This window comes from Falco peregrinus, chromosome 3 (assembly GCF_023634155.1).
Source record: "Falco peregrinus isolate bFalPer1 chromosome 3, bFalPer1.pri, whole genome shotgun sequence".
NCBI classification, from domain to species: domain Eukaryota; kingdom Metazoa; phylum Chordata; class Aves; order Falconiformes; family Falconidae; genus Falco; species Falco peregrinus.
In genome coordinates, this window is record NC_073723.1 from 1131423 (window position 1) to 1157726 (window position 26304).

At 54.3% G+C, this 26304-nt stretch overlaps 1 protein-coding gene and 1 long non-coding RNA gene across 7 annotated transcripts; one reads left to right on the top strand and one right to left on the bottom strand.

Annotated features, from left to right (window-relative positions):
• Positions 1–14536: 14536 nt before the first annotated feature.
• On the top strand, positions 14537–26186 carry LOC129784215 (casein kinase I-like). 6 transcript variants are annotated; one of them, XR_008746674.1, is made up of 5 exons: positions 19541–19979; positions 20320–20466; positions 24397–24460; positions 25118–25193; positions 25360–25709. XR_008746674.1 is itself a non-coding variant. In XM_055800733.1 (5 exons), exons 1-5 carry the CDS (start codon positions 19948–19950, stop codon positions 25913–25915), a joined length of 516 nt encoding a protein of 171 aa, XP_055656708.1. In that variant the 5' UTR covers positions 19545–19947; the 3' UTR covers positions 25916–25948. The 6 variants fall into 6 exon arrangements, 2 of the variants coding, with proteins under 2 accessions (XP_055656708.1, XP_055656709.1); XR_008746675.1 differs by having other exon boundaries at positions 19544–19979; positions 20347–20466; positions 25380–25709; XR_008746673.1 differs by having other exon boundaries at positions 19545–19979; positions 20347–20466.
• Positions 23730–25349, bottom strand: LOC129784216 (uncharacterized). Its single transcript, XR_008746677.1, has 2 exons — positions 25098–25349; positions 23730–23850 (listed from the first exon to the last, which is right to left on the bottom strand). It is a non-coding gene; the product is annotated as an uncharacterized LOC129784216 (long non-coding RNA).
• Positions 26187–26304: the final 118 nt, after the last annotated feature.

Genomic DNA, 26304 nt, shown 5'->3' on the forward strand with positions numbered 1-26304 from the left:
CGTGGTGCAGAGCTGTGTGCAAGAGGCCATACTCTTGCACTCCTTCCAACTGAGGAACAGGCAGCGCCTCGCCTTTGCCTTCAAGGACATTGGCGTTCTGTCCTTCACCGACAACGTCCTGTGCATGCGATTCTATTGCGACTGCGTCACAGGGCTGGAGAGCAAGGCCAGCTGGATTGCGCTGCTCAGCACTGCGAGTTGCTCAGGCTTTGAGGGTGATGCAGTGACTTTGGGAAGCCTCTTGAAGGGTGAGCAACCCGATGGTCGTTGGGCAGCCTGCACGTGGCAGGCCAGTCCGACACCTTTCCACGTGCTCGCCCACGCTGAGTTCTCCATTGGAAAAGAAGTTTTATTCTGAGCTTCTGAGTTCTTGCCCTACAGAAAGGCTGGCAGCGTTACTGCGCAGTCTCAGTGTTTGCTGTGCAGCTTCTCCAGAGCAGAGCAAGGGCTCATGTTCACGGCGGAAGATTTGGAGGAGGGGTTTGGAAAAGTGGCTTCCTTTTGGAGCAGGAGGCAGGTTTGCTTCCTTTGGGAGCCAAGAGCAAAGTGCCTTGGAAACCTTCTAGCAGCTCTGTGTCACTTTACAGAGGCTGAGGATGCCCGGTGCAGCCGTCTCCGCTGGAGCAACCAGCACTCGGGGGATGCAGGCTGCTCCTGCCCACGCCTTCCCCAGGTGAGTGCGTTTCCTCTGCAGCCCTCGACTGACCGAGCGGGCGGATTCCCAGCTCCTGATCAGGAGTGCGCCTTGCCGGGGCTCGGCGTTGCACGTTGAGTCTGGGAGGGGGCCTGACCTGAAGGGGCTGGTTTCTGGTTAACTTACGATGAGTTGGGGTTACACGTGTGTTCTCCTGGAGTGGCCGGGCAGCGTCACTGCGTTTCTCATGCCCAGCCTGCCCGTCACTCCCGTCAGAGAGAGCCAGCTGCACACAGGGAGGGCTTTAAGCTACGCCGCCCGGTGTTGGGGGGAGATTGCTAATAAAACCCATGCATGGCTGCATGGCCACAAGGAAGAGAGGTGCCGTGCCTCACACGAGAGTCGTGAGGATTAGTGCTGGGAAGCTGCAAGAGGGTAGGGGTCACCCTTCTTCAAGCCTGTGTCATCATTTACTGCCCAGGTTTCGCTTTACGGTGGTCAGCAGAGCAGTGGCCAAGGCTTTGTCCGCCTGGGCCAAGAAGGCTGCAGCAAAGTCCAGGCTCAGACAAGGTATGGGAACAGGTCTCTGCTGCCCAGCTGAGGCCCTGCCCCGCGCTGGGTGACCACAGCTTCGTCAAAAGGCACTCCCCAGGGGGCTGCTCTGCTGAGTTTCCTCCTTTGCCAGGTGCAGAGGCGCATCCTGGCAAGCTGCTGCAGAGACGGAGGAAGCTTTCCCTTCCTGCACTGCCAAGTCAGGGGCCAGGCACAAGACAGAAAGACTTGGGCAAGAAGACTTCTGAGAGGTGAGACCCTGGTGGGAAGGGATGAAAGGGATCCTGCACCCGTGGAGGAGAGACCTCCCCTCCGGACACTCCGGCTGCAGGGACGCGGCAAGGTCCCTGACATGTGCCGCATGGCTCTTATGTGCTTGTTTCCCCTGTTGTGGGCCCCTCCCTGGGGAAGGTGGTGGATGCTGAGTGCACCCCACGTCCCTGTGGTTCCCTCACGCAAGAGCTGAGGTGCAGTCCTCCCCCGTCCATCTGAGGGGGCTCAGGAAAGGCTCCCCGCTGCCAGCAGAGATGGCCCCACCTCGCGTGCTGCTTCTGCCAGCCTGGGGAGCTTTGGTGCCAGGCGAAAGTGGGAGAGCAAACTGCCCCGTGCTCATGCCGACTGCTCCCGGTGCCTCTTTGCAGTGCGCTCCCCCCACGTCCAGGCAGCTCCCCCAGGATGAAGGAGGCAGGCAGGCAGGAGCCGGCTTCTCCAGCCAAACCCACCTCTACACTCCCATCCTCAGACGACTGCCAGAAAGCGCTGCAGGTGTGTGCCTTGCTGTAGCTACCGTGCTGCTGGGGACTCGGCAGAAGCCTCTTTGTGCAGAGAGCCAGCCTGAAAGGACCCCTGGACGTGCGCTCCTTGTCAGCTGTCTGTCACCTCCTTCAGATCTTCCTTGCCCCCTGCATTGTCACAAAACACTTTCTCCTGGCCCAGGGGCTATGGGAGATGCCCAAGTCCTTTCTCGGCTGTTCACAGTGGAGGGCTTTGGTCGCAGCTGTGTTTGCCAGGAGCCTAGAATGACCCCAGAGCCCCCGATGTGTTAGGGGCAAAGCCCTGCCAACCGACCAGCTGAGGCAAGGGGCGGCAACACGGGTCAGACCCGAAGGACACCCGTTCCAGGCGCTGAGACTAATCCTGCCTTCTGCTGCCTTGCCATCCCCTCCAGGAGGTCTGGCAGCTGCCTGCAGAGTGGGAGCAAGTGAGGCCCAAGTGGCAAGAGCAGCTCGAGCAAGCAAAGGCAGAGTGGGCGGCGTGGGGAGCCTGGTCTGCGGGGAAGGACCGACAGCAACCCCAGGTACGGGCAGCGATTGACACCGCTGAGAGCAGCAGCGACCCTCTCCTTCGGGGCACCCAGGGCGGCAGGTCTCCAGAGCGGGGGAGCAGGACAGACATCCGGCTGCAGGGCAGGGGTTTGCCTGCTCAGGCTCGTGAGGGAGAGAGTGGCAGCAGGATGCAAGCGACAAAATCGGCCGCGATAAGAGGCACGCAGTGCTGGGTCTCCCGGCTGCCAGGTCCTGCTGCAGGCTCCTTTCAAGAGGTCCTCTGGGAAACAGCACCTGTGGTTGCCGTCTGCTTTGCTGAGAGCGTCTGCTCCTTGGCAGGCACTCGGCACTGGAGGCACTTGGACTCCCCACCCTCCAGCCCAGCCCAGGAGAAAGGCAGTCAAGGAGAGGTGGAGAAAGGCTCCAACCCCTCTCCCAGCCGAGCAGAAGACAGCAGCAACCTCTAGGCCTGGGGGAAACCTGCATTAGGGAGGAAATAGGCATTTCCTCCTCCCCTTAAGCTTTGAGTGTTGTTCTGTAGAAGGAAGAGAGTTGCCTTATTGCCCCAGGATGGGGTAGGGGAGCCCGGAGGCAGCGGTGCCTGAGCCTGGGACAGGGTTCTCCAGCCTGGAGGCCAAAGCTGTTGGTGGGACTCTTCCCTCCAGCCTCCCGCCTGGTCTCTGCAGGGGGCAGGGGACCCGTGCTGGGGCAGCAAACACTGCTGTAAAGCCTAAAGGTGTCCCCAGGGGCTGCTCCCAGCTCTGCCTGGGAGCTGCTGCTGTCAGATTCACCCACTAGCAAGCAATTCCTGGTCCAGGAGTGACAACTGCAGGGAGGAGAACAAGTCTGGGTGCCTAATATCAAGGTCTCCAACATCAGCTGAGCAGCGTTTATTTTAATGGGTTTTTTTGTTCTCCCCAGGAGTTTCCATTGTGCCCCAAAGCCATTTTCTGTCAGAGAAGGTGCAGGCATGTGCATGAGACACAGGTGTTTCTCTGTGTTGTAACTGGGAGCAAAGGCAGCTTTTCTTTTCATTCCAGCTGGAAAGGGAGCACAGAGCGTCAGCCCCAGGGAGGCAGCCCTGCTCCCTCGTCCTGGCTGTGGGTGTGAGCCCTTGCACGCTCCATCTCTGGAGGAAAGGCACTGAAGAAGAGCAGCCTGGGAGGGGCCTCCCAGAGCCGGCTGGGGAGAGGGCTGGTCACCCCGCGGCCCATGGCGACTGCCGGGAGCAGCTCGGCGTGGCCAGTGGCCTCTGGGCACGGGCCTGCAGGCCTCCCCTGCGTTCTGTAGGCGGGCACCGGAGCGTCCCCAGGCCTGGGCGCCCTGTGTGGGAGCCATGCCTGGGGACAAGGCCCCGGGCGGTGGCACCCAGAGCTGCTGCACGCACACAGGACTGAGCTCTGCAGAGGCTGCTGGCACCGGGGCGATGTGGGAGGTGCGGGCTCGGGCCTGCTGGGGCCTCTGTGAGGGGCAAGCAGGGGCTGCCCCACGCCGGGCACAGCCGGGCACAGCCAGTCCCCGCCAGGCTCCACAGCATCGCCAGGGCTTTGTGATGCAGGCGGCGCACCGTGCCCAGAGGTCATTGTGATGCGGGTCCCCACGGTGACCCCGCGGGTATTTAAGGAGCCAGAGCCCTGGGGTGCCCACTCCCAGGAGAGCCACTCCCTCAGGAGGCAGCATCTCCCCTGGGTGACCATGGCCGGTCGTCGGCAGGCGCTGCCGAAGATTCCCACGCATGAGGAGGCAAACGCCCACCCCCGGCCCAACAGCAGGCTGCAAGGCCTGCAGACCCGGCACCAGCTGAGGGACGGGGCAGGACGAGGAGGCCGGTGGTGGGACGGGGCCACGCGGAGCTGCCTTAGTGCCAGGGCCGGGCTTGCCGCCACTGTGGGGGCCGCTGTGCCAAGGCAGCCGCCTCCCTTCCTTGACTTCTCCTCCTCCTGCCCGCAGATGGGCCACAGGCGGCCGCTGGCAGCGCCGCAGGACAGCCAGGGACAGGCTTCGTCACCCCATAGGAACAAGCTGCCACCGCTCCCCTGCCCACAGAGCTCGCAGGCCGCTGGGAGCCGACGCGCACAGGTAGGGAGCCCGAGGGAGCCCGGGACAAACGTCTTCCCGAGTCCAGGAGCTGCCGACAGGCAGGCGGGAGCTGCAGGAGGGGACGGGAGGGCCCGGTCACATAGCAAGCTGAGCCCACCTAACCGTGCCTGCAGGCTGCCCGGGCATGCTGGGGATGCTCCCAGGAGTCACTGTGGGCCATGGCCGGAGCAGTGCGCTCCCCAGCCAGCTCTGGGAGCCGAGCGGCAACTCCCTGTGGGGCCGCGTGCTGCCCTGGGGGCTGGCAGGGGAGCCGGCACAGGGGCTTTTCCAGCTGGGACACGGGGGCACGGGCGAAGGGCCACAGTCACGCAGCCTCTCTCCTCGCCTTCTCTTGCAGACGGACAGCGCAGCATGCAGGGTGGCAATGCCCTCCATCAGGGTGAGGCGGGAGGAGACAGCCCGTCTGCCAGCAAGGCAGGCAGCAGCACCACAGAAGGTGCACGCAGCTCGGGCACCAGGAGCTGCCAGCACTTGCTGCAAGCTCCCGCCTCTGCCAGCAGCAGCCTCTGCAGCTTTTGCCCAGGGCAGGGGAAAGGCCAGCAGCACTGCAACCAGCAGACACCGACAGCTTGTCCCATCTACTCGGGGCATCCCTGGTGAGCAGGGGAAAGCCACCAGTGTGCAGAGCAGGAGGCATGCCCCACACAGCCCTGCAGCCAATGCCACAGCTGGGAAGGAGACAAAGAGGTACCTTTTGAGTACGGACCCGGACAAGGTTTTCACTGGGAGCCACCGACCCAGCCAGCAGACAGAGGCACAGTGGCACTGGGAACACAGGCTGGGTGCGGCGAAGATGGCAAGATCAGAGGAGGTCCGGGTGGCCCACAGTGGCAAGGCCCCTGCAGGTCAGCACGTGCCTGATCCTCATGCACGTAAAAGCACTGGTGCTGCTGGCAGGGTTTCTGTGCCAGCTTCCCTGGGCAGGAGGGATGTGGCTTCAGGGCAGCAGGGACAAGTGGAAGAGCACGATCTCAAAACACAGGTGACGCTCACCAAAAACAAGTGCAAAGGCAAGTCGCTGCGGGAGCACCACAAGGCTCTTCAGGAGCATGTGGCCATGCCGTCAGTGAAGACGGAGGATCAGAAAGCCCAGCACAGCAGGACAGGCAGTCATGCAAGCGCAGCGGCTCGTGTCCCCAAGAAGAACTGGGCAAGGGCAGCAAGGCCACGGAACAGCCCAGGGTCCCTGCCAAAGGAAAAAGACTGGGGAGAAGACAGAGACAATGAGCTGCCCCAAGAAGAGGCTGGTCCCCAGGATGGGCCCTGCTGGCTGAGCAGTGTAGGCAGAGGGGCAGCAGCAGACGCAGCTGGCAACCTACAGAGCATTTCAGCTATGCAAGGGGAACCCGTGGAAGTTGAGCCAGCAGCTGCTGCCCTGGCCACACCTTCTGAGGAAGAGGGGCACTGCGCGCATCTAACTCGCATAGGAAAAGAGGTGGCAAAGGCACAGGAATCTCCTCTCCTCAGTGAGCAGCCCACAGCAGCCCAGGCAGAGAGCCAGGCGGCTGCCCCACACAGCCCCGCAGCCTACAACATGGCTCTGCAGGACACAGACCAGTGTAAAATGAGTGGGGTCCTGAACGAGGCTGTGGCAGCGATCCAGGGACTCGGTCAGCAACTGGCAGAACACTGGGACCCAGCACAAAACGTGCATGTGGTGATGGCACCAAGACCACCTTCAGCAACTCAGGACAGCGAGTCTTCCTTGCCTGGAAAGCCTCCAGGAGAGCCCAGCACAGCCTCTCTCGTGCAAGAGGAATGTGAGGATGGGGAACACATGGCTTCTGCCATGTCTGGAGACCATCAAGGAGAGGCCAGCACAGCCTCTCTCGTGCAAGGGGAATGTGAGGATGGAGAACACATGGCTTCTGCCATGTCTGGAGAGCATCAAGGAGAGGCCAGCACAGCCATTTTCTCCCCAGCAGCGCACGAGGAAGATCTGGCTTCATTGCTGCCTCAGATCTCTCTGGATGATGCTGCCGCACCCCACCTTGACCGCGCAGTAGAAGATGAAACAGATGCCACGGGGTCTCCCTTGTCCTGGGACTCTTGGCACCAGGTGAGCCAGGGGCACGTGACCAGCACTGAGCACCACGAGCTACTGCCGGCAGGTGCAGTGTCCAGGCCATGTGCAGCAGGGAGATGGCTGGTGCTGTCCGTGTCAGCCCGCTGACATCCCCTCCATCCCCTGCCTGTGCTCTTGCTCTCCCCATGCAAGTGGCCTCCCAGCACAGAGGTGACGCACAGCCCTCCTCTGGCTGCAGGGACCATAAACCTAACCAACCTGACACACGGCATGTATAGTCTACCACTAAAGCATGTCCCTAAGCCCCTGTCTTTCCCCGGTACCCAATAACAGATACTTAGATCTCCTTTGGCTGTTAATGTTTTTATAGGATGCGCCAGGGTTCATGTCTGAGGAGGACAATTGGGAAGATGACGATGATAAAGAGCTGTCCCAAGATAAGAACATCATCTACCACACCATCTGGGTCAACCCCTCATTCCTGGAGTTCTTCCAGGACCCTCGTGGTGGCTGTTCCCCAGGATGGACCCTGCTGGCTGAGCAGTGTAGGCAGAGGGGCAGCAGGAGACACAGCTAGAGACCTGCAGAGCATGTCCCCTGTCCCAGAGGAACCCATGGATGCTGAGCCAGCAGCTGTTTCCCTGGCAACCGCTCCTGAGGAAGAGGAGCACTGTGCACCTCTAACTCTCATAGGAAAAGAGGTGGCAAAGGCACAGGAATCTCCTCTCCTCAGTGAGCAGCCCACAGCAGCCCAGGCAGAGAGCCAGGCGGCTGCTCCACACAGCCCCGCAGCCTGCGCCGCACCTCTGCAGGACACAGACCAGTGGGACGTGAGTGAGATCCTGCACAAGGCTGTGACTGCGATTCAGGGACCCAACAGGCAGCTGGTAGAACAGCGGGACCCAGCACAAACCATGCATGTGGTGACTGCAGCAACAACACCTGCAGCATCTCAGGACAGTGAGTCTTCCTTGCCTGGAGAGCATCAGAGAGAGCCCAACTCAGCCACTCTAGTGCAAGAGGAATGTGAGGATGGGGAACACATGGCTTCTGCCATGTCTGGAGAGCATCAAGGAGAGCCCAGCACAGCCTCTCTCGTGCAAGGGGAATGTGAGGATGGGGAACACATGGCTTCTGCCATGTCTGGAGAGCATCTAGGAGAGGCCAGCACAGCCATTTTCTCCCCGGCAGCGCACGAGGAAGATCTGGCTTCATTGCTGTTTCTGATCTCTCTGGATGATGCTGCCATACCCCACCTTGACCGAGCAGGGGAAGATACAAGAGGTTACATGGATTCTACCTTGTCTGCAGAGTCTTGGCACCAGGTGAGCCTGGAGTGCGTGTCCGGCACGGACCATCACAAGGTCCTGTAGGCACGTATAGTGTCCAGGGTGTGTGCGGCAGGGAGATGGCTGGTGCTGTCCGTGTCAGCCCGCTGACATCCCCTCCATCTCCTGCCTGTGCTCTTCTTCTCCCCATGCAAGTGGCCTCCCAGCACAGAGGTGACGCACAGCCCTCCTCTGGCTGCAGGGACCATAAACCTAACCAACCTGACACACGGCACTGCGTAGTCTACCACTAAAGCATGTCCCTAAGCCCCTGTGTTTCCCCCGATAGCCAATAACGGATGCTTAGATCTCCTTTGGCTGTTAATGTTTTCATAGGAGCAGCCAGGGCACTCAGCCATAGAGGAGGACAAGCGGGAAGACGACGACGGTGGCAAAGAGCTGTGCCAAGGGGAAGGCATCGCCATCCACAGCCTTATGGCCCACCCCTCATGCCTGGAGCTGTTCCAGGACCCTCGTGGTGGTTTCCAGGAGGGGCAGCCAGCCCCTGAGCAGAGCGATAACACGTGGCCCTGCTCCAAGCCCAGGGATGAGCCCGAGGATGAGCCAGGTACATCCCCGAGTGTAGCGCTGGCCCGGCAAGGGAAGGCTTAGCCCAGCCGTCCCGGCAATGTGCACCCAGGCCAAAGCAGAAGGACTGCGTGCATGGGGGCTGGCCGTTCCCTGGCCACCACTCCCTGGGGAAAGCTCTCGGTGGCGGGGAGCAGGCAGGATCTTGCCCGGTACCTGCCCAGCCCCCTGCCTACACTTGTCTTCCTTCCACAGGCATGGCTGCCCTCCCGCATGCCCCAGCTCGACAGCGACGGCCCTCCCTCCTCCGCAGGGCACTCAGGGCTCTGCGCAAGGCTTTCTGCCCTACTTGCATCAGGCCACAGCAAGAGCAGCAGCGCCGTGCTGGCAAAGGGGTCCCCAGAGATGGCAGCTGGCCCTGATCCTGTGCGGTACCCAGAGGGTGTGGCACAGGGAGGCACGCGAGGCATGGGTGCATGGACGGCGCCCAACACGTTCAGCTGCCATGAGGACATTGTGGTGCCAGACTCTGCTCCACCCTGGGCACATTCTGAGAGCAATAAAAGCTGAGCACGTTCCGCCAGTGGTTGCCTGTGCGTGGTCCATCCTGGGAGAAAGACGTGTGCGGGCAAGGCCCATGCCGGCAGGCAGAGCTGGAGAGCCCCTGTACTCCTTCTTCTCCATGCCAAGCAGAGCCCACGCCTTGGGCCTCTGCCCGTGCCTCTGGCGCTCCAGCTGCTGACCAGCTGGGGCCTCTGCTGCCCTTGCTCCCAGGGCCGGTTATTTGAGTCAGCCTCTGTCCTCAGGGTGTCCTGGCACTTGCTCGGGAGAGCCCTGGGCTGGTGCTGGCAGCAAGCCGGCACTCTGGCCTGAACTTGCCTCTAGCTGACTTCCAGGTGCCTCTCTGCCATTCAAACCGAGGACTTTGACCATTTCCTTTGCATCGTAAACTTGGTCTGGTTTAACTAATGCTTGCACCGCACCACCGCGCAGCACCTTGGTCTCACGAGGAACCTGCCCATGGCAGGGGGGCGTAGGAGCACCTACATGAGCCACTTGTTTTTAAAGCCCTCCGTTTTTAAGACCTGGTCCTGAGAGTAGCTGTTTTGGTGAGAAAAGCCAGACCTTCGGTGGTTTAGCTGTTGGCCAGACGTTTGGGGGCTCCGTCTGAGTTGGTTCTTGACATTTTGCCATATTAGCAGGGCAGCAGGACCATGCTACGAACGAAATGAGGTGCACAACAAACCTCTCAGAATAAACTGAAGTAGGTTTTTACAGACGATTGAAACAGAAATAGGGAAGATTGGATAAAGATGGGGAGGAAGACTGATGAGGATACTTGAACATTGCTGCCTGAGGAAGCAAACCTCATAGTAAACTGTTACGTGTATGTGCATTTATGTCTCTGTCTCAGGCGTCTTTCCACTTGTGCATTTCCCTGACCTTTGGTTGTTCTTAGAAGAGAATCAGTTCTGGAGGAGAGTGCTTCAAACTTCTTTCTGTAACACTGGGACCCAGGAAGCGCCTCGGTGGCACCCCTAGCTGTGACGAGAAAAGGATTTTCCTTCCGTGGAGCCTTTCCTTCACTGTGGCTGTTTGGAACAGGAGGAGGCATGGGAGACCTTCCAGGGTGCCTGCTAGCTGAAATGATTCTAGCGTTCTGTGGGCAATATAGCCACACCTTTCTCTGTCCTCCTTTATGGAGAACATCTGGCATGAACCTTGGGTGGTAATGGGTGTCATTTTGATTCTCTTTTGAAACGTAATTTTTCACAGTTTAAACTCCAAAACGCTCTAGTGATTACACGCATGCATGCAGTTGGGCATCCTTTTCCTTCCCGGAGAGAAGCCTAGAAAAACCTCAAGCATGTGGTGTAGCTGAGAGTTGCAACGGGTAAGAAACTAGGCAAGGAAGCTCTTTCTGACATCAAGGACCAAGCGGGTTGACAGTTTCCCCCCTTCTGGCTTGGCACTGGAGTTTCAAACCGTGGCACCGCATGCCTTGCGGCACCATTTTCTGTGTTGGCTGCCTGAGGCAATGGAACAGCTGAATTCAGAGGGATCCTGTGCCCAGGGCTATGAGGCCTCCTGCCGGGCCTCGCCCCCCTCTCACAGTGCAGCCAGGAGCTGCTCTCAGGTGAGCGTCCCCTGTGCCTGACGGTCGGCATGAGGAACAGAGTTGGCTGCTTTGGGAAGAGCCCTGTCAGAGCGGCCATGGCCCAGAGGAGGTGACTTTTCGACGGAGGGGACCTGCAGGCTGTGCTGGGCCGTGGCGGGAGGCCCACCCGATGCCACACAAGCTGGGGCTCCCAGCAGCTGAGCCCTGGTGGCACTGGCTGTCCTGTCCTCCTCTCCCTCTGAGGGTGACCTCCAACAGCAGCAGCTGCAGAGATGCTTGGCAGAACCTGAGCGCCTTTCCCACCGCGATGGTAAAGAGCCAGCCCTGCTGGGGCCGGGGGGGCTGTTGGGGACAGACCGTGGGGCCGGGGGAGAGATTTCAGGGACGGACCGGGGGGGTGGGGGGAAGGAGTCTCTAGCAGGCCTGGGGGGGCGGGGGGGGGGATGGATTTAGTGACGGACCGAGGGGTCGGGGGAGGCCTGTAGGTAGTGAGAGGGGGGTTCCAGGGAGGGGTTTAGGGGCTGCCGGGGGGCAGGGGAACGATTTTAGGGACAGAGTGGAGGGGGGGGCTGTGGGAAGGAGTGTAGGGCATGACCGGCAGGGGCTGGGGAGAAAGAGTGACGGGAGAAAGTGTGGGGTCGGGGGAAAGGAGTCTAGGAATGGCCGTGAGGGTCTGGGGGGAAGGGCTTTAGGGACAGGACGGGAGTGAGGGGAAGGATGCTAGGGCCAGGCTGGGGGCAAGTGGAATCACTGCAGGGCCCGACGGAGGGGGGTGGTTGGGGTGTTGAGGAAGGTTCTCAGGGTGGGATGGGGGTACAGGGGGAAGGTTGTGGGGGCAAAGGAGGGGGGTGGGGGAAGGATTGTAGAGATGGACTGCTGGGGTTGGGGGCACAGGGGAAATAGTTGGGGGACAGTCCGAGAGGCACGGGGGAGGATTTTAGAAATGAGCTGGGGTGCGGGGTGGGGGGTGGCTTGAGGGAAGAAATTGGGAATGGGATGGGGGCAATGGGGAGGCCCTTAGGCATGACTGGGGTGCTCGATGGAAGGATTTTAGGGACAGCCATGGTATGCAGGGGAAGGTTTTGATGGCACTGTATAGATAGCACTGTATATACCTTTCTGTCCAAGGAATCTGTTCAGGGAAGGTTGCTGGCTCAGCAACGGGACCAGATGTCTAAACTCCCCAGTTTCCAAGCTCTAATATCGTGTTTGGCTCTATGTGAGAGAAATCTAGGCACAAAGTTTAGCTAAGCTACCTCTCTAAAGTTGCTGGAAGTGATGAACAAAGGGATGACTGATCTGGGGAGTCAGCCTTGGGAAGGGCACAGAACAAAGAGCAGATGGGGAAAAGAACTTCATTTTCTGGAGTGATGCACAAAAAAGCCTCTGAGCGGGGAAGTTCTGGCCACAAGAGGAGACAAGTCGGTAGAGTGTGCGTGTGTGATGCCCTATGAGCGTGCAAGTACTCTGCTGTATGTAATGTGTACCCTCGAGTAACTTGGTGAGCGTGCTCAGAGGTGACACTCCCCCGTGCTCCCAGCGCTGTCATAAAGAATGCCTGCCTTCTGAAACTTCACATCAGGTCTGAGAGGGTTTTTCACCGTGACCGCCTTTACGGGATCATTTTCTGGTGACCCAGGTGAGACTCTGCTATTGAGCGTCGGTGGAGCTGTGAATCGCAGCAATTCCAGCTTCTTGGTCAACCAGGAGCGAAAGCGTGCCCAGATCTAGTCTGAGAAAGCATTTGGCACGTGATAGAGTTTCGCTCTTCCCTGTGGTCAGCCTTTGTGCCGTTTTCCTGGGCAGGGGTCCTGGTCACAGGACTCGGGACCTTTGCTACGGTCCAAGAGCGATTCCAAGGTGAGGAAGAGGTGTACGCGGTTTGAAGACCTGTCTTCCAGCTGGATGTTGGTGAGTTATCTCTGCGGAAGCTCGCGCTCCTCACAGAGGTTATTCCTGGTGAGAAGGCAACTTCACATGGCTACCAGGGCACAGCGAGAACCACAAACAGAAATCCTTCCTGGCACCTTCTCTGGTGGAGCTGTGCATGGGTGGTGCCGTGGAGCATTTTGGCTGCGGCCGAGTGCAAATGTCAGCTTCTCCCCATTTCACCCCAGAAAGTAGGTAGCACAACTGTTGTGGTGTGCTTCACATGGCTACCAGGGCAAAGTGAGAACCACAAACAGAAGTGTCCTGGGGCCTGGTTGTGGGCCACAAGTTCCTCTGGGGGGGCCCGTGGTGCTCGTTGGTGCCGGAGGGGGGGGCACAGGGGCCTCTGGGGAGGCTTGGAGGGGCCATAGAGTCTTCCCTGCCCCTAGGAAGGCATAGGGGCCTCGGGGGGCGGCACAGGTGCCTGGGGGGGCTTGGGAGGGATAGGGGGCTCTGGGGGGGGGGCACAGGAGCCTCTGGGGGTTTTGGGGAGCCCATGGGGGTCTGGGGAGGCATAGGGGCCTTAGTGAGGGGGCCTAGGGGCTTCTGGGGCCTCTGGGGGGGCCATAAGGCTATTTGAGGGCCTGGGGGGGCATAAGGGCCTCTGGAGGGACTTGGCGGGCAGGTGGGGGGTACAGGGGCCTCTGGGGGGGCAGTAGTGTTGCTGGGAAGGGACTTAGGTCCTTTAGGTGAGCTGGGGGGTGCAGTGACTATGCAGGGGCCTTGGCAGCGGCTGGGGGGCTGGTTGGAGGGCACAAGGTCCTCTGGGGGGCTTGGGGGGCATCTGGGGTGGATGGGAGGCACAGGGGCCTCGTGGGGGAGCCCATGGGGGGGCCATGGGGCTGGGGGGGCCATAGGGCAGCTGTGCCCCCAGCCCGTTCCTCTATACTCCCAGTTCCTGCTGGTGGGTCCACAGAGGGCCCAGGTCGAGCCCCCTCCCCAGGTAAGGGGGGGCCCAGGACGGCGGACACGGTAAGGGGGCCGGGGGCGGCACTGACACACACACCCTGTTATAAATTGAGACCACAACGGATCATAATCCAATTAAAATTTTATTAATTATAGCAAGTAGAATATGAGCAAAACCAGCGCTGGACGACAGGGGAGTCTACGCTCCGCCAACTGCCGTCCTGAGCAGTTCAAACAGTCCCTTTTTATACATCTTTACTCCCGTGTTCATGAGGTAGTGGAGGTACTCTGCGCATGCTTCAGTTGTTGTTAGGGGGTCGTTTTCTGCCTTCTGGTGGTCGTTGAGGCCGAAGTAAGAAGTCTTCCTCCTTTGTCCCATACTTGACCCCTCACTCATATGTCCTTATATGGGGTAGTTTGTCCTGTTTCTGTCGGTTCCTGGACATCTGGTGGTTATCTTATCTTGCACAAGCGGTATCTTGTGGCTGTTTATATCTTTTGCTGTCTGACCTTTACATTGGGCCTAACATAAATCTTTATAAACAATACCCTAGTGCATAGTTTCTCACACTGTCTGACCTTTACATTGGGCTTAACATAAATCTTAATAAACAATACCCTAGTCCATAGTTTCTCACACACCCCAAGCCCCCCCCCGGCACCGCTGTCCCGGGCGGGGGGGGCGGGGGGGGGCGTGCGAGCGATCCCCCCCCCCGGTGCCTCCCCAGCAGCAAACAGCCCGGGGGGGCTGCCCCACCCCCCTGGAGCAGGCAAGTGGTGAGGGGGCGGGGGGGACAGGATGGGGGCTATAGGGGTTAGGAGGGGCTATAGGGGCTATGAGGGAGCAAACCGGGGCTGTAAAGGCTGAGGGGGCAGGGGGGCGGGGGTGCACGGGGGCGCGGGGGGGGCAGGTGGTCGGAGGAGGCAGGGGGGCGGGGGACACGGGGGGGGGGCGCACGGAGTGAGCGGGGGGGGCTCTCCGGGCAGGCACAGTTTTGGGGAGGGATGGGGGTGCGGGTGTGGGCAGAGGGGGGCCGGGAGGGGCAGGGGGCTGGAGGGGCAAGACAGGGGCTATAGCGGGGGGGGGAGGGCGGCAGGGCCCACAGGGGCAACCCCCCCCGGGACCGTGGGCATGCCCGTGGCCGGCGGCGGGCCCGGCCCGGCCCCGGCAGGCGGGTTTAATTTCCGGCCACGCGGCGCCCCGGTGCGGCTGCGGCGGTGCGGGGCTTCCCCGGGAGCCTGGAAGGCTTTCGGGCCGGGCCGTGCGGCGGCGCGCTGGGTGAGCGGGCGGGCCCGGGCCTCCCCGTCGGGCAGCGGCCGGCCGGGGGGGACGTGGCGGGCCGGCGCTCGGCCGCGGCAGGGAGCGCCTGGTGCCGGCGGCGGGCGGGCTGAGGCGGGAGGACGGCCCGGGCGCGGCGGGGCTGCCGGCGGTTCTCGTCTCCCCGGCAGTGGCGGTGCTCCGCGGGCTGCTCACGGTGCTGCCTTTTTTTTACTCGGAGCTGCGCCGCTGCCTCAGCGAGGAGGCGAGGAGCGGCGGCGGGGCCCGGGAGGGGGGTCGGCCCGCGGCGCCCTGCCGCCCCCCCGCCGCCTCCGGGTGCCCGGGCAGCCGCCGCAGCTCTGCGCGGGGCTTTGTCTTTCCCCCAGCCGCCGGCCGGGGCCGTGGCAGCGGGCTGGGGCCGCAGGGGCTGCCTTGGGGCCTGCGGTAACGCTGGCGCAGGGGCGCGGCTCAGGAGCCTCTTCAGCCCCTGCGAGCGGGCACGACGAAAAAGAAAGCCGGCGGCGGAAATTCCCCCCCGCCCCCGCGGCTGCTGTCTTTCTGTACAAAGTATTACAAAGGGCAAGCGGGGCTGCTGTCTTTCTGTACAAAGTATTACAAAGGGCAAGCGCGAGGAATTGCTGGTGCCTCGTGGTTACGCAGCCGGGCCTGCTGGGCGCTTGAACCAGCGCGTCCAGTCAGGTAGCGTTATTTTTCTAGTTTGTAAATGAACCTGAGGTTTCAACCCCCTTACATTTCTGTACGGCAGTGTACTTGGTCAGAGAGCTCAGTCGCACTGCCAGAGCTGGCACAGAGTTCCCTTGGGACTCCAGACTTGACTGTCTTGTTGACAGGCTCGAGAGCCTGCTTTGGAAGTCACTTGGCAAGGCACAGCTTTGCCGTGGTTGTGGTACTTGAATTCTGACTGTAGTGCCACTGCCACATGTTAGCCTTTCTCCAGAAGTTACAAAAGCCTTCACGTTTTCACTCTTTAAAAAAACTGAACAGGCAGTATAAATAAAGGAAGCAAGCTGAACTGTAAAAAAAAGAAAATAAAATAAAAATCAGTGAAGCTATCAAGGAACTATGTGTACCCTCTAGAACAGGGGTCCTGAAACTTTTTTAAACAGGGGGTTGGCGTGCAGATGAAGTGGCAGGCAGATTCTGCGGCTGCTTGGTTCCCCCCCAACCCCTGGCGGGGGCGGGGGGGGATGTTTCTGCAAATACCGGGGGCCGGACTGAGGACCCTGGGGGGCTGTATCTGGCCTGCGGGCCGTAGTTTGAGGACTCCTGCTCTAGAAATTCCGCTAGCTAACATACCAATGGGTGAGATTTGTGCATTTTTCTTGGTGGAAAAATATTTCTGCCCTGTGAGCCCTGAGGATGGCTCTGATAGCAGGGAGAGGCAGTTTCTATCACTGTGCAGAAGGGTGAAGCTTCTGCTTTCCTGGCTGGGTTTGGTAGTGCTGTCAATGGTGATTGTGTGGTTCTACCAAGATCAGTCATTTGAAATGTTGCCACTTGTTATGTATAGTTGGTGGCTCTGGTCTGGTGGGAAGCTAGATCTGCCCTTCATGCTGTGTGAGGCCATCAAGACCATGTGTCAGACTGGTTATGCCTTTACTGGTGGCTATAGACAAATAGAAGATCAGAGGGCAAGCGCTGCTCCTCACATTCACTCTTTCCACCTTTTTGCAGGCTCCATGAGAGAGCACCTAGATGTGTTTGAAGCGTCTGGGAATGAAGGAGACATGGCTTTGCCACCTCCGTCAGGATCTCGGAAGGGGAAAATAGCAAGAGAAGCTACCAAAGCCCCAGCAGAATTGGGACAGGGGAGATGGGAGCCCTCAGTAGGGTTGGACATCTGGGAATTGTGTGCCAGACAAGTACAGAATAAATGCTACATGTGAAGCAAAGACACCGTAAGGTGAGGAGTGTGTGAAGGGCGTGTTTGTATGAGAAAGAGCAGTCTGAAGGCACAAAAGGAAAATTGGTGGAACACAGGGATAAAATAAATGAAAACATAAAGCAAAAGCAAGAAAACAAAAGTAGTAGGTAATGTTTATTTGGAGGGGAGCGTGTGTGTGTGTAAATCCCAAGCCTTAGGAAGAGCCTGAAACGTCTCTAAAAAAACACCCCCAAAAAGGGCAGGCCGGGGGGAGAAAAAAAAGAGACTGATCTAGGAGAAACATGTACGAACAGGGAAAGAACCTGGAAAGGGCATGAGGTTTAACGAAACTTTGAGTTGCCACTAGCAGCAGGGATGTCCACTGTTAGCCTGTACAAATGTGTGATCTAGTAGTGACACGGCCTCTCCTCTTTCTCCTCTCGGTCCCTGTGCTCCCCTAATACATCTGCCTAGTCTGGGCTCTGGTCCTGCCCCATCGCCAGGGTGTTTGTGCTGTGGCCAGGCTGAAGGGTCCTTGGGTTCTATTGTGCTTGTGGCGGTTCGCTGCAGTACAAATAATGGATATAAGCTAATTATTAATGTAAGCTATGTTGTCGTAGGGAGGCTGAGTGGAAGAGGAAATTCACTTATAAAGGTTTTCAAAGGAAGGATTTACCAAAGAGCTTTCTCTGTTGATGTGTTCTGTACCTTGGAAATGGAGACTGACTGTTAAAGAAAACCTCGAGTAAAACAAGAATAAAAGAAAAACAACTGAGAGGTTACTGTGCCATGTGCACACTACTGCCAAACAAAGAACTTCAGACTTGATGACAGAGCTGTATATAAGCTTGCATGATGAAATCTGAAGCTGGATAAACACAGCTTGGTTTTCACTTATAGTTTAGTGCCCGTAATCTGTCCAGCATCATAAAGATCTTAAAGGTGAGCCAAGTTTTACGAGACCTTGGGTGAGTTATAGTTTCTGATGGAAACCATGCAAAAAAAGATGCCAAAGCAGACAAAAGTTAGGGTTCTGACTGTGTTATGCTTCAAGTTTCAGAATTAAAGTCTAAGCTCAAAGTAAAATAAAACTGGGGCACTTCTGGCCAACTAACTGGAGCTGCTGCCTGCTTGCTGCTTTGTTTTGGTTTTTTTTTTTCTTTTTTTGTTTGTTGTTGTTGTTGTGACAATCTGTAGCCTGCCTTTGTGGGTTTTTTTGTACTTCCCACGTTGTCAGAAATGAAAATGGAATACAGATTCTGTTCTGCCTTTTATTTTCTTGTTGACAAACATCTGGAGACTCAGCTTCTATAATAACTGAGCCTTAGCAAGTAGGTCTTGCTCTGCAGTGTCTCTTGGGAGTGGTTATGTTACTGCTGGCTCTGCTCTAGAGGAGGAAGACGGCTCAACTTGTGTTTTCCCGTTGCAGGTGTTGTCCTGGAGAAGGCCATGCATAAGTGCATTCTGAAGCCGTTGAAGAGCCATATTGAAGCGATGTTGAAAGAGTTTCATACTGCAGATGGTTCTTGGAAACAACCGAAGGAAAACCTTCAGGTGGTGCGGCAGAGGAGTCCTCAGGAACTGGGCGTGTTTGTTCCAACACCAGACTACGTGGATGTTGAAAGTTTGTGACCCCGCAGAAAATGTATTCGCCTGAAAAGAAAGTCATACTGCTGCTGAGAGTTTGCAAATTGATTTATACTGTTATGGAGAATAACTCAGGTGTGGTGCTTCTTGTGGTTCAAGGTCATTGTTTTTCTAAACCTGGGGTTGTGTTTTGGTGAAGGAAATGAGACCACCTGATTCTGCAGCTTTGTCTCCTTCGCCTGGAGCTCTTGTAGCATCTCCTTGCCCTTTTGAGAGGGATTCTTCCTCTCTGCTTCCTTCCTGATCTCTCTGCATCTGGCAGCACATCTTACACATTCAGTGTGAAGCAGATTAAACACACCCCACCCCACCCCACCCCCCCCCAGCCACCAGCTTTGCTTGAGTGTAGGCATTTGAATTTGGCTGTCAGAAAGGCTGTCCTGTAAGCCTAGAATTTGACACTGGTTCTAAATTAGTATTTTCCTGGAAATCGTAATAAAGGATACACCCAGTATCTAGCTGCAGTAATTCAGCAGTGTGTGTGCAATATGACAATTACAAGGGCTCTGTGTCAATGGCTGGGGGAAAGCAGCCCCTGATCCAGTGTTTTGGGTTTGCTGTGCCTCTGAATGTTCTCGTTGGACAATTTCTTTGTGTTTTTGCAAGAGAAATAACATCTATTTCTACACTGTAGCAGGAGTCCCAAAGTGACCTTGAAACCTAGATGGTGAAATGGAACCACAGACCAGTTAAGACCCGCTTGATTAGTCAGCGGCACAGTTAAAACGCTGTGCTGGACAGTATGAATTCATAGGTGCAGCTCTGTTGCCTGATGTCTTATCATACACTGCTGTGGTAGGTCACGAGCTAAGGTGAAGCAATGCTGGTGGTAGTGGAAGATTTTTTTTCTCTAAGAAAGTATAAGCTGCTGCAGGTGGTTGGCAGTTTTCTTTCGAGCGCTGAATCTGCAGCTGGGCTCTGTGCCGATCAGGATGCTTGCTTTCTTTTGAGATTTGAGGTGAATGGTGAAAGCTTGAGGCTGTAAAAGACCCCCAAGCACTTTGGCAAGATTTGGGCAGGAGCTTAGACCTGGTTTATTTCTGTGCAAAATCCTGCATTTTAAAATGGATATAGGAATCTTTGCCCAAAGTGATGTAAACTTTGTTTTTTTCTCCATACTGTATTATCACATTGAGTAAGGTATTCCCAACATGCAAAAGAAAAGTACTGAGAGGCTTCTGGTGAACCATTGTACTGAGGGGCTTGGGCTAAGATGCAGCAAATTGGGTTGTCTTGCTTTGTCGTGTAAAGTTTTAAAACGTGGCGTCGAGCCAGCACCTGTTTCCAGTACCTGCTTTGTCCTGTAATGCCACTGCCACATGTTAGCCTTTCTCCAGAAGTTACAAAAGCAGAATGAGCGTTAAGAATCTGATTACCCTTTAACTAAATTAAAAAAGAAATTGCGGGATGAAGTGACTGGAAGTCCTTCAGGTATGTTACTGCCGTGCATGTTATCCGCCTGTCTAGCGATCTTTCCTGCCTCTTGTTCAGTTGTGGTAATTCCTTTGGGTAATGCGTTGGGCTCTAAATGTAGTGCATCTTGACTTCCTCCTGACCCCCCCGAGATGTTATCGGTCTTTGCCTTCCTCACATTTCACAGGGCGTGGGAAGGCCAGAGAGGCTGGAATCCTCGGCTGTTGTGTGTGGAGAAGCTGTCAGCCTTCTAAGAGAGCATGTAGCCAGCAAGCGCATCGTGGTGCTTCGGTACCGAGCTGATACCACAGGCCTCAATCTTTTTGTGAAAAGGGATCACAAGGAAATGTGCTGATGTTGAAGGGGGAGAGGTGGCGGGGGAAGAGGTAGGAGGCAGCTTTCAACCAATTTTAGGCTTAACTCCTGTGTTCCTGAACATGGTTCTGGGCTTTGAGGGGTTTGCTTTTGGCTTTTTGCCTTAAGCGCGTCTACCTTTCAGGGTAACGCTTTCTTGGAAGTTGGAAACGGTCCTTCTGGGACACCAAACCAAACCCTGTACCTGGGAGGGCCATTTAGCGTGCGGCACCTTGCGTTTTACTCCGTCGGTCACTTGACCCTAGCCGTACACGCTCTCCCAGTTTGGCACGTTCTTACCCTGCTGGCTGAAAGATTCTGTCTTTTCATTTCCTCGGCTTGTCACAGGCCATAACACTTGTGTGTTCATAGACCGCTTTCCTTGCTCGCTGCTTTCAGATTTGAGCGTCGATGCCACGGATGTAACAGGAAAACAGCAGCAGGACGTAGAGCACAAGCCGTTTAAACAATGCTTGGATAAAGCTGCCAATCGTGTGACTCCAGAAGCCGACGGACACGGTAAGATGCTATTCTGCCATTCTTGGACAGATGCTCTCACAGCCTTTCCATCACCGTATGCCTGCTACGATATTCATGGGAACAAGGGACGGCTGAATTCACAGCGTTTTAAACACCACAAACTCTTGAAGAGTTTATAGGACACAAATGTATTACACTGGCAGATCAGACAAGCTCCTCTGTGTGTGTGTGCATATATATTATACTCGGTACTTTTGCGAGGCAAGTCTTTGCCCGGTCCCTCTGAAATTGGGACAAGGACTCATCGATGCATTTCAGGAGCAAAGCTGCTGAGTGAACGGGCTTTTCCTACTAGAAATCAAGCAGCTGGTCTGGCAAAACTTGACTTTGGTTGCATCTTTAAATCCTAGGAGGCCGACAGTGGGACGAGCTGGTTAGAGGAAAGAGCCTCTCTCCAGGGAAGGCTCCGCTGACTTGACCTTTAAGCCTAAACTTGCGTCTTCCTACGTTTGCTTTGTGTGTGTTAATGGATACCTGATTCATAGATTTCAGTTGATGGATCAGTTACAAGTTGGAGTAAGTGGTCCTTGGCTACATAAACCTCTCCTCTGCATTTTTTTACATGTTGCGACTTACTGTTGTACTTCAGTACAAACTGGGAACGATTCTGGTAGTGTTGCAGTCAAACAGTAATGCTGTCCTGACTTTGCAGTCTGCGTGTCTTCAGAACCTTTGGTCACTGTAGAGTATGAGCAAATGCCTCTTGCTTGCTTGCAGCTGGTACGTGGGATAACACTGCCAGTCCTGATGTGAGAGGAGAGTTCTGGGAACAGTGCGTGCGTTGGGATGTGAAGTCAGTACCATCAGATCTGGATTTTCCAACACCTGTACAAGATGCGTGAGAGGTCCCAGACCACTGAATTTGCCAGAGGGGCTAGCAGGTCCATTGAGCCTTGCGTCTTAATTCTGATTTCCTGAGCTGTGGCTTGGTTGGAGTGGCAAGATGGTGAGTGGGAAACACTTCAGATCTCTTTCATCAAGATGAGCTAAGTGTTGTCTTCTAGCTCCTACAGTACTGGCTTGAGTAGTGTTCCCAGTTGTCAGTACTGCATGTTGTACCTGCGTGAGCACCTGATCTTCTGTGTCTGCCCACCAGTGCTGAAATACCTCTTCCTAGGCATCCGCCTTAACGCAGCCTCTCCCTCCACTCTCACCCACATATACATTTTTGGTCAGGCATCCCAGGGTGGAGGAACTGTCTTCTGTTAACTAGACTCGTAACTCCTTTGCTGAAGTGCCCTCGTGTGTTCCATCCTTTGATGCTCCACTACTCTACCGAGGAAAGTGCAGGCTTCTTTCAGACCTCGTTCCCTGCTTCTCCCAAGGTGTGTGCCACGTTGTCACGTGAAGGGGGGGGGGGGGGGGGGGGAGCAGCAGTATGCAATCCTCTCAACCCAAGGTGTTTGATCTGTCTGTTAGTGCCCCAGGAAAGCTGAGACCCTTGTTCCCGACCAGTCTGTCAGACCCTTCACTGAAAAGTCCCACTGGATCGAAGGGCAAATCGACTGACTTGTTCGGGGTGGCACACTAGCAGCATTAGGGGGACCCCTCAGCGGGTCTTCCCGCTTTGTTTGAATGTGTTACCCGCTGCCGGCAACTGCCAGCGCCCACAAAGGACTCGCACCAACAGTTCACGGAATAACACTCCTTATTAATAGGAAATCGTGACAATTTAAGGTTTGTGATTGCCAGTGATAGGGCCTGTCTGCAAAACCAAGCTTTGAATTACATACAACTACATACAACTGAATTCTAATCGCTAATAACAGCTAGCATGAGTTAGTTATTTAGCATGCATAAAACAGAGCTCTTACCCGATAGGTGTCCCTACGGGGGAGAAGACAGGTTCAGCCCATCGACGGATCCCAGAAGTTCTGATGGAGTCTTCCCTAATTTCTCCCTTCATCTGTCCACTTCTTATACTTCATAGTACATTGCATATTCATTTTCATACACAGGATTAGTTACAAGTTTCTGGCTTCTAATACAAATTAGTACGTATCCCCAGATAGCACTGCTGAAGTTCTCTGCTAACTACGCATGCTCCTCAGGCAGGGTTTTGCCCTCCTTTGGTGGGGCTGTTTGAGTTGGAGGTTGTGATCTCCCGCTAAGAATAAGGCAATTATCTTTGTCTTATTTTCAACTAATTTTCTGTTGATGTCAGTGGATTGCAACACTTTATCATCCCGTTTCCTCTCGTAGCCAGAACTTTCCTCACTTGAAGGTTTCTTTCTGCATAACTTAGGTAATGGCATTGTTTTCACTGCCTGTTCTTTGTTTCTCATCCTCCCCAAGGCTGACTACCTTGGTGAGAAGTCCCTGCATAACAACTGTAGAGAGTGAGTCAGCTTGACCTAGCTTTGTGAACACTGAATCAGAGTTGGGTAACCGAGGAGTTTAGACAATCCCCCCGCCCCCCCCCCCTTTGGACTCGTTTCAGTTCAGGACCGGTCCATTTCCATCACATCTAGGCGGAGCTTGAGTGACTTTGGTCATGCATATTGTTGTTACTAACTGGTGGTGTGTGCCCAGCGAGGTGTAGTAGTACCTTGGAGGCAGGCAGCTTTGAGGTGGAGGTGTGCGTTAGTATTACAATGGGATTATTTCAGCTGAGGAAAGTAATTTCACCATAACGGTTGGCTCAGCCACAGACATCTCCTGGATTCTTCGTGTGCCAGCTGGTGTGCAGCTTATCGGCTGTGTGGTGCCACCTGGTTCCCTTTCCTGCAGGGAGCACGACGGCCTGGCCGTGGTGTCTCCACTCCGCACCGTCCTCCGTCACCACTATCCGCGTGCGCTGAGCTGCCAGGAGGTGTTGCTTAGGGCACTGTGGTGATACGGATTCTGTGCATGCCAACCATCCTGAAGGCCATAGCTGTATTTTACCCTAAAAAAGCTTTCCGTAATACTACGCTTCTGTTAGGACGCAATTTTGTCGAATTCCCGCCCCTCAGGGTGATTTTCCCACACACCTGCAGGCAGCAGGACTAATGTCATCTCCTTTTGCCTGCTTGGGCTCGGACTAAAATCCCTTCCCTGACTATTCTTTAGCTTTTACAGCCCTTGAGCCTTCCCTTGGGCCTGGTTGGTAGCCCTTTGCCATTTCACCCTGTTCACAGCCAGCGTGAGTCTAGGTACCGACTATCTCAAAGAACTTCAGTTACACGATAAACCTGCTTTTTTGTAAATTAAGTCTAGCATTTTAATTTCAAAGGGAACTATGGGAACTCCTGTCCGCATGGTGACCTAGCATAAGCAATGATGGAAAGGTGCATCAGATGTGACCTCCGTGTCAGCTCAGTGTGCCTCAGACAGACTGCATTTGGCACTCCGTGGCATGCTGCGCAGCTCCAGAAATTCATGCTAGGGAAAAAATGGGCAAAAATAATAGTCATGTAGAAACATGAGTTAGGAAGAAATGCTATAAATTAGGTATTTCTGTTGACTGAGGCAGTTGATCTTGCTTGTGGATCTTTGGGGTGTGAACTTGATGCTGAACAACTCGTTTTTCATTTGACATGCCAGAATTATTTTAAAAGAGATAGAAGAGAAGCTTATGAAATAGAATAGGTTATTGAGTCTTCCTAAAATGCCCACAAGGATTATGTATAAAGCCAAAGTGAAGGATGATGGAATAAAATTCTGTGCTTTACAAGTAAATGCAGTACACTTAACTAGGACCCTGCACGGAGATCAGGTTTATTTCTGTTTTTAAAATCCAAAAGAAGTTTAGGAAGTCTTAGAGGTTAGTATTGTGGGAAATAAATGGCTCTTCCACAAAAAATTCCACGTCAGCAAGGCTCTTTGAACAATTATTTTTGAAATCAGTTCTAACTACAGCCAGTTAGCAGTTTAATGTTGAAATGTATATTTGCTCTCCTATAAAGCAGTATTTCGTTTGCATTTCAGTGCTGTGAGTCTTGACAAATTTGGGAAGAGCCCGAGGGAAATTTTTCATCCTGAGATACAGAAGGTAGGAGGCGACTTCTTTTTTTTGGTTTGGTTGTGGCTTTTTATTCTTTTCTGGAAAAATAAGTCGTTAGGTGTAAATGCTAGTGGTTTGTTCCTTTCGGTAGCAGGATAGTAATGAGGAGTAGGGTTACAGTTACAAAATAAGCTGTCTTTATGGGTTGAACTGGCTACTTTGAAATTAAACAAATATACGAGTATGTTCCAGGGGTTTTTGTGCTGTCTTCAGTACCAGTGTGCTAAAGATATTGATTTGTTTACAGGATTTATTTGCTCTTGAAGAGCAAGAGGTAAATGTAAACTTTTCACTCCTAGCACTTACTTAGTGACTTATAACAACTTCAGTATCGATTGCTTATTGCAGTAAAAAAATGTGGTATTTCTGTGCAAATATGAGATGGAAAATCATTTAAAGCACCGGCATAATATATCCTATTAATAGATGAGCAACTTAGTGCTATCGTAAAATTCATAATCTGTGATCAAAAGTAAATTATTAGGTATCTGCTACTTGAGCATGCAATAGAGCTGGTATGAAGTGTATATTCCCGTGTGTAGGGCGTATACAAAAGATGTATAAAAAAGTCCTTAAAGGAAACATTGTTTTAGGTCTTTTGTTTGATTGTCTGTTTATCCTGTACCATTTGGTTTTATTTCTCAGGGACCTGTGAATTTTAAATTTGGAGTCCTTTATGCTAAGGGTGGGCAGCTTACAGATGATGAAATGTTCAGCGATGGTGAGTTTTTCACCTTTTTCTTGGCTGACGGTTGCATCAAATATTGAGCTTCACTGTGAGTACAAACAGTCACAGTCGTGACCCTCTTAGAATTCATCTTAGGAGCCTTGAAGATTTGTATATAAATCAAATTGTTATACTGGATAAACTGTTTCTTTTTCTCTAGTGTGCGTTCCCACAATTAAGTGGTGTGGAGCTGAAGGGGACTACAATGGAATGGTGATGGAGCCGTTTGGACCGAGTCTTGAAGATCTCTTCGGTTTTTGTTCAAGGAAATTTAGTCTCGAGACAGTCCTATTACTCGCTGACCAAATGGTAGGAACCTGCTTTGTTGATCTTGACGGTGCAGTATGTTGGAATATTCAGATTCCTTGAGAGATCAGAACCAAATATGTTGTTTCTGTAATTTAGAGGTGAATAGGCCTGTTATCATGAAAGAAAAGACTCAACATTGGTTTTGTTTCTCTTAAATACAAAGTGCCCCATCTAAAGTGATTACAAAGTTTTAATTGATTTCTAAAAAGCAGACTTGCGCTGTTTGCAAACCGTCTGTTGCACTGCTCAAAGACAAAAGAAATTCGCCCGAGAAAGTTTTTGGAAACAAATGTAAAATAGACACGGGGAAAGAGCTGGAGAGGTTTATGTGTTGTCTGTCGAATTATGTTCTCTTTAATGCCCTTACATTTTGCAATAAAAAGTTTCATTACCTCTTTTATCGTTAAGACAATGTTGCTCGTGTTTTTATACGGAAAAAAGTGTATGCCTAGTCTCTCTCGAATGATTTATGGTTGTTGTTTTTTTTTTCCTCTTTATCTAGATTAGTTGAATTGAATACGTTCACTCTGAGAACTTCATCCACTGAGATGTGAAGCCAGACAACTTCTTAATGGGCCTTGGGAAGAAAGGCAATCTTGTCTACATAATAGACTCTGGGTTAGCAAAGAAGTAGCGAGACTCTCAAACTCACCAACATATCCCATATCGTGAAAATAAAAACTTAACAGGAGCCGCCTGTTATGCATCCATCAACACGCATCTTGGAATCAGCGAGCTGGAGAAAGCAATAAATAAAAACTTTAATTAAAAGTGTCGATGCACTTAATTTTAGCAC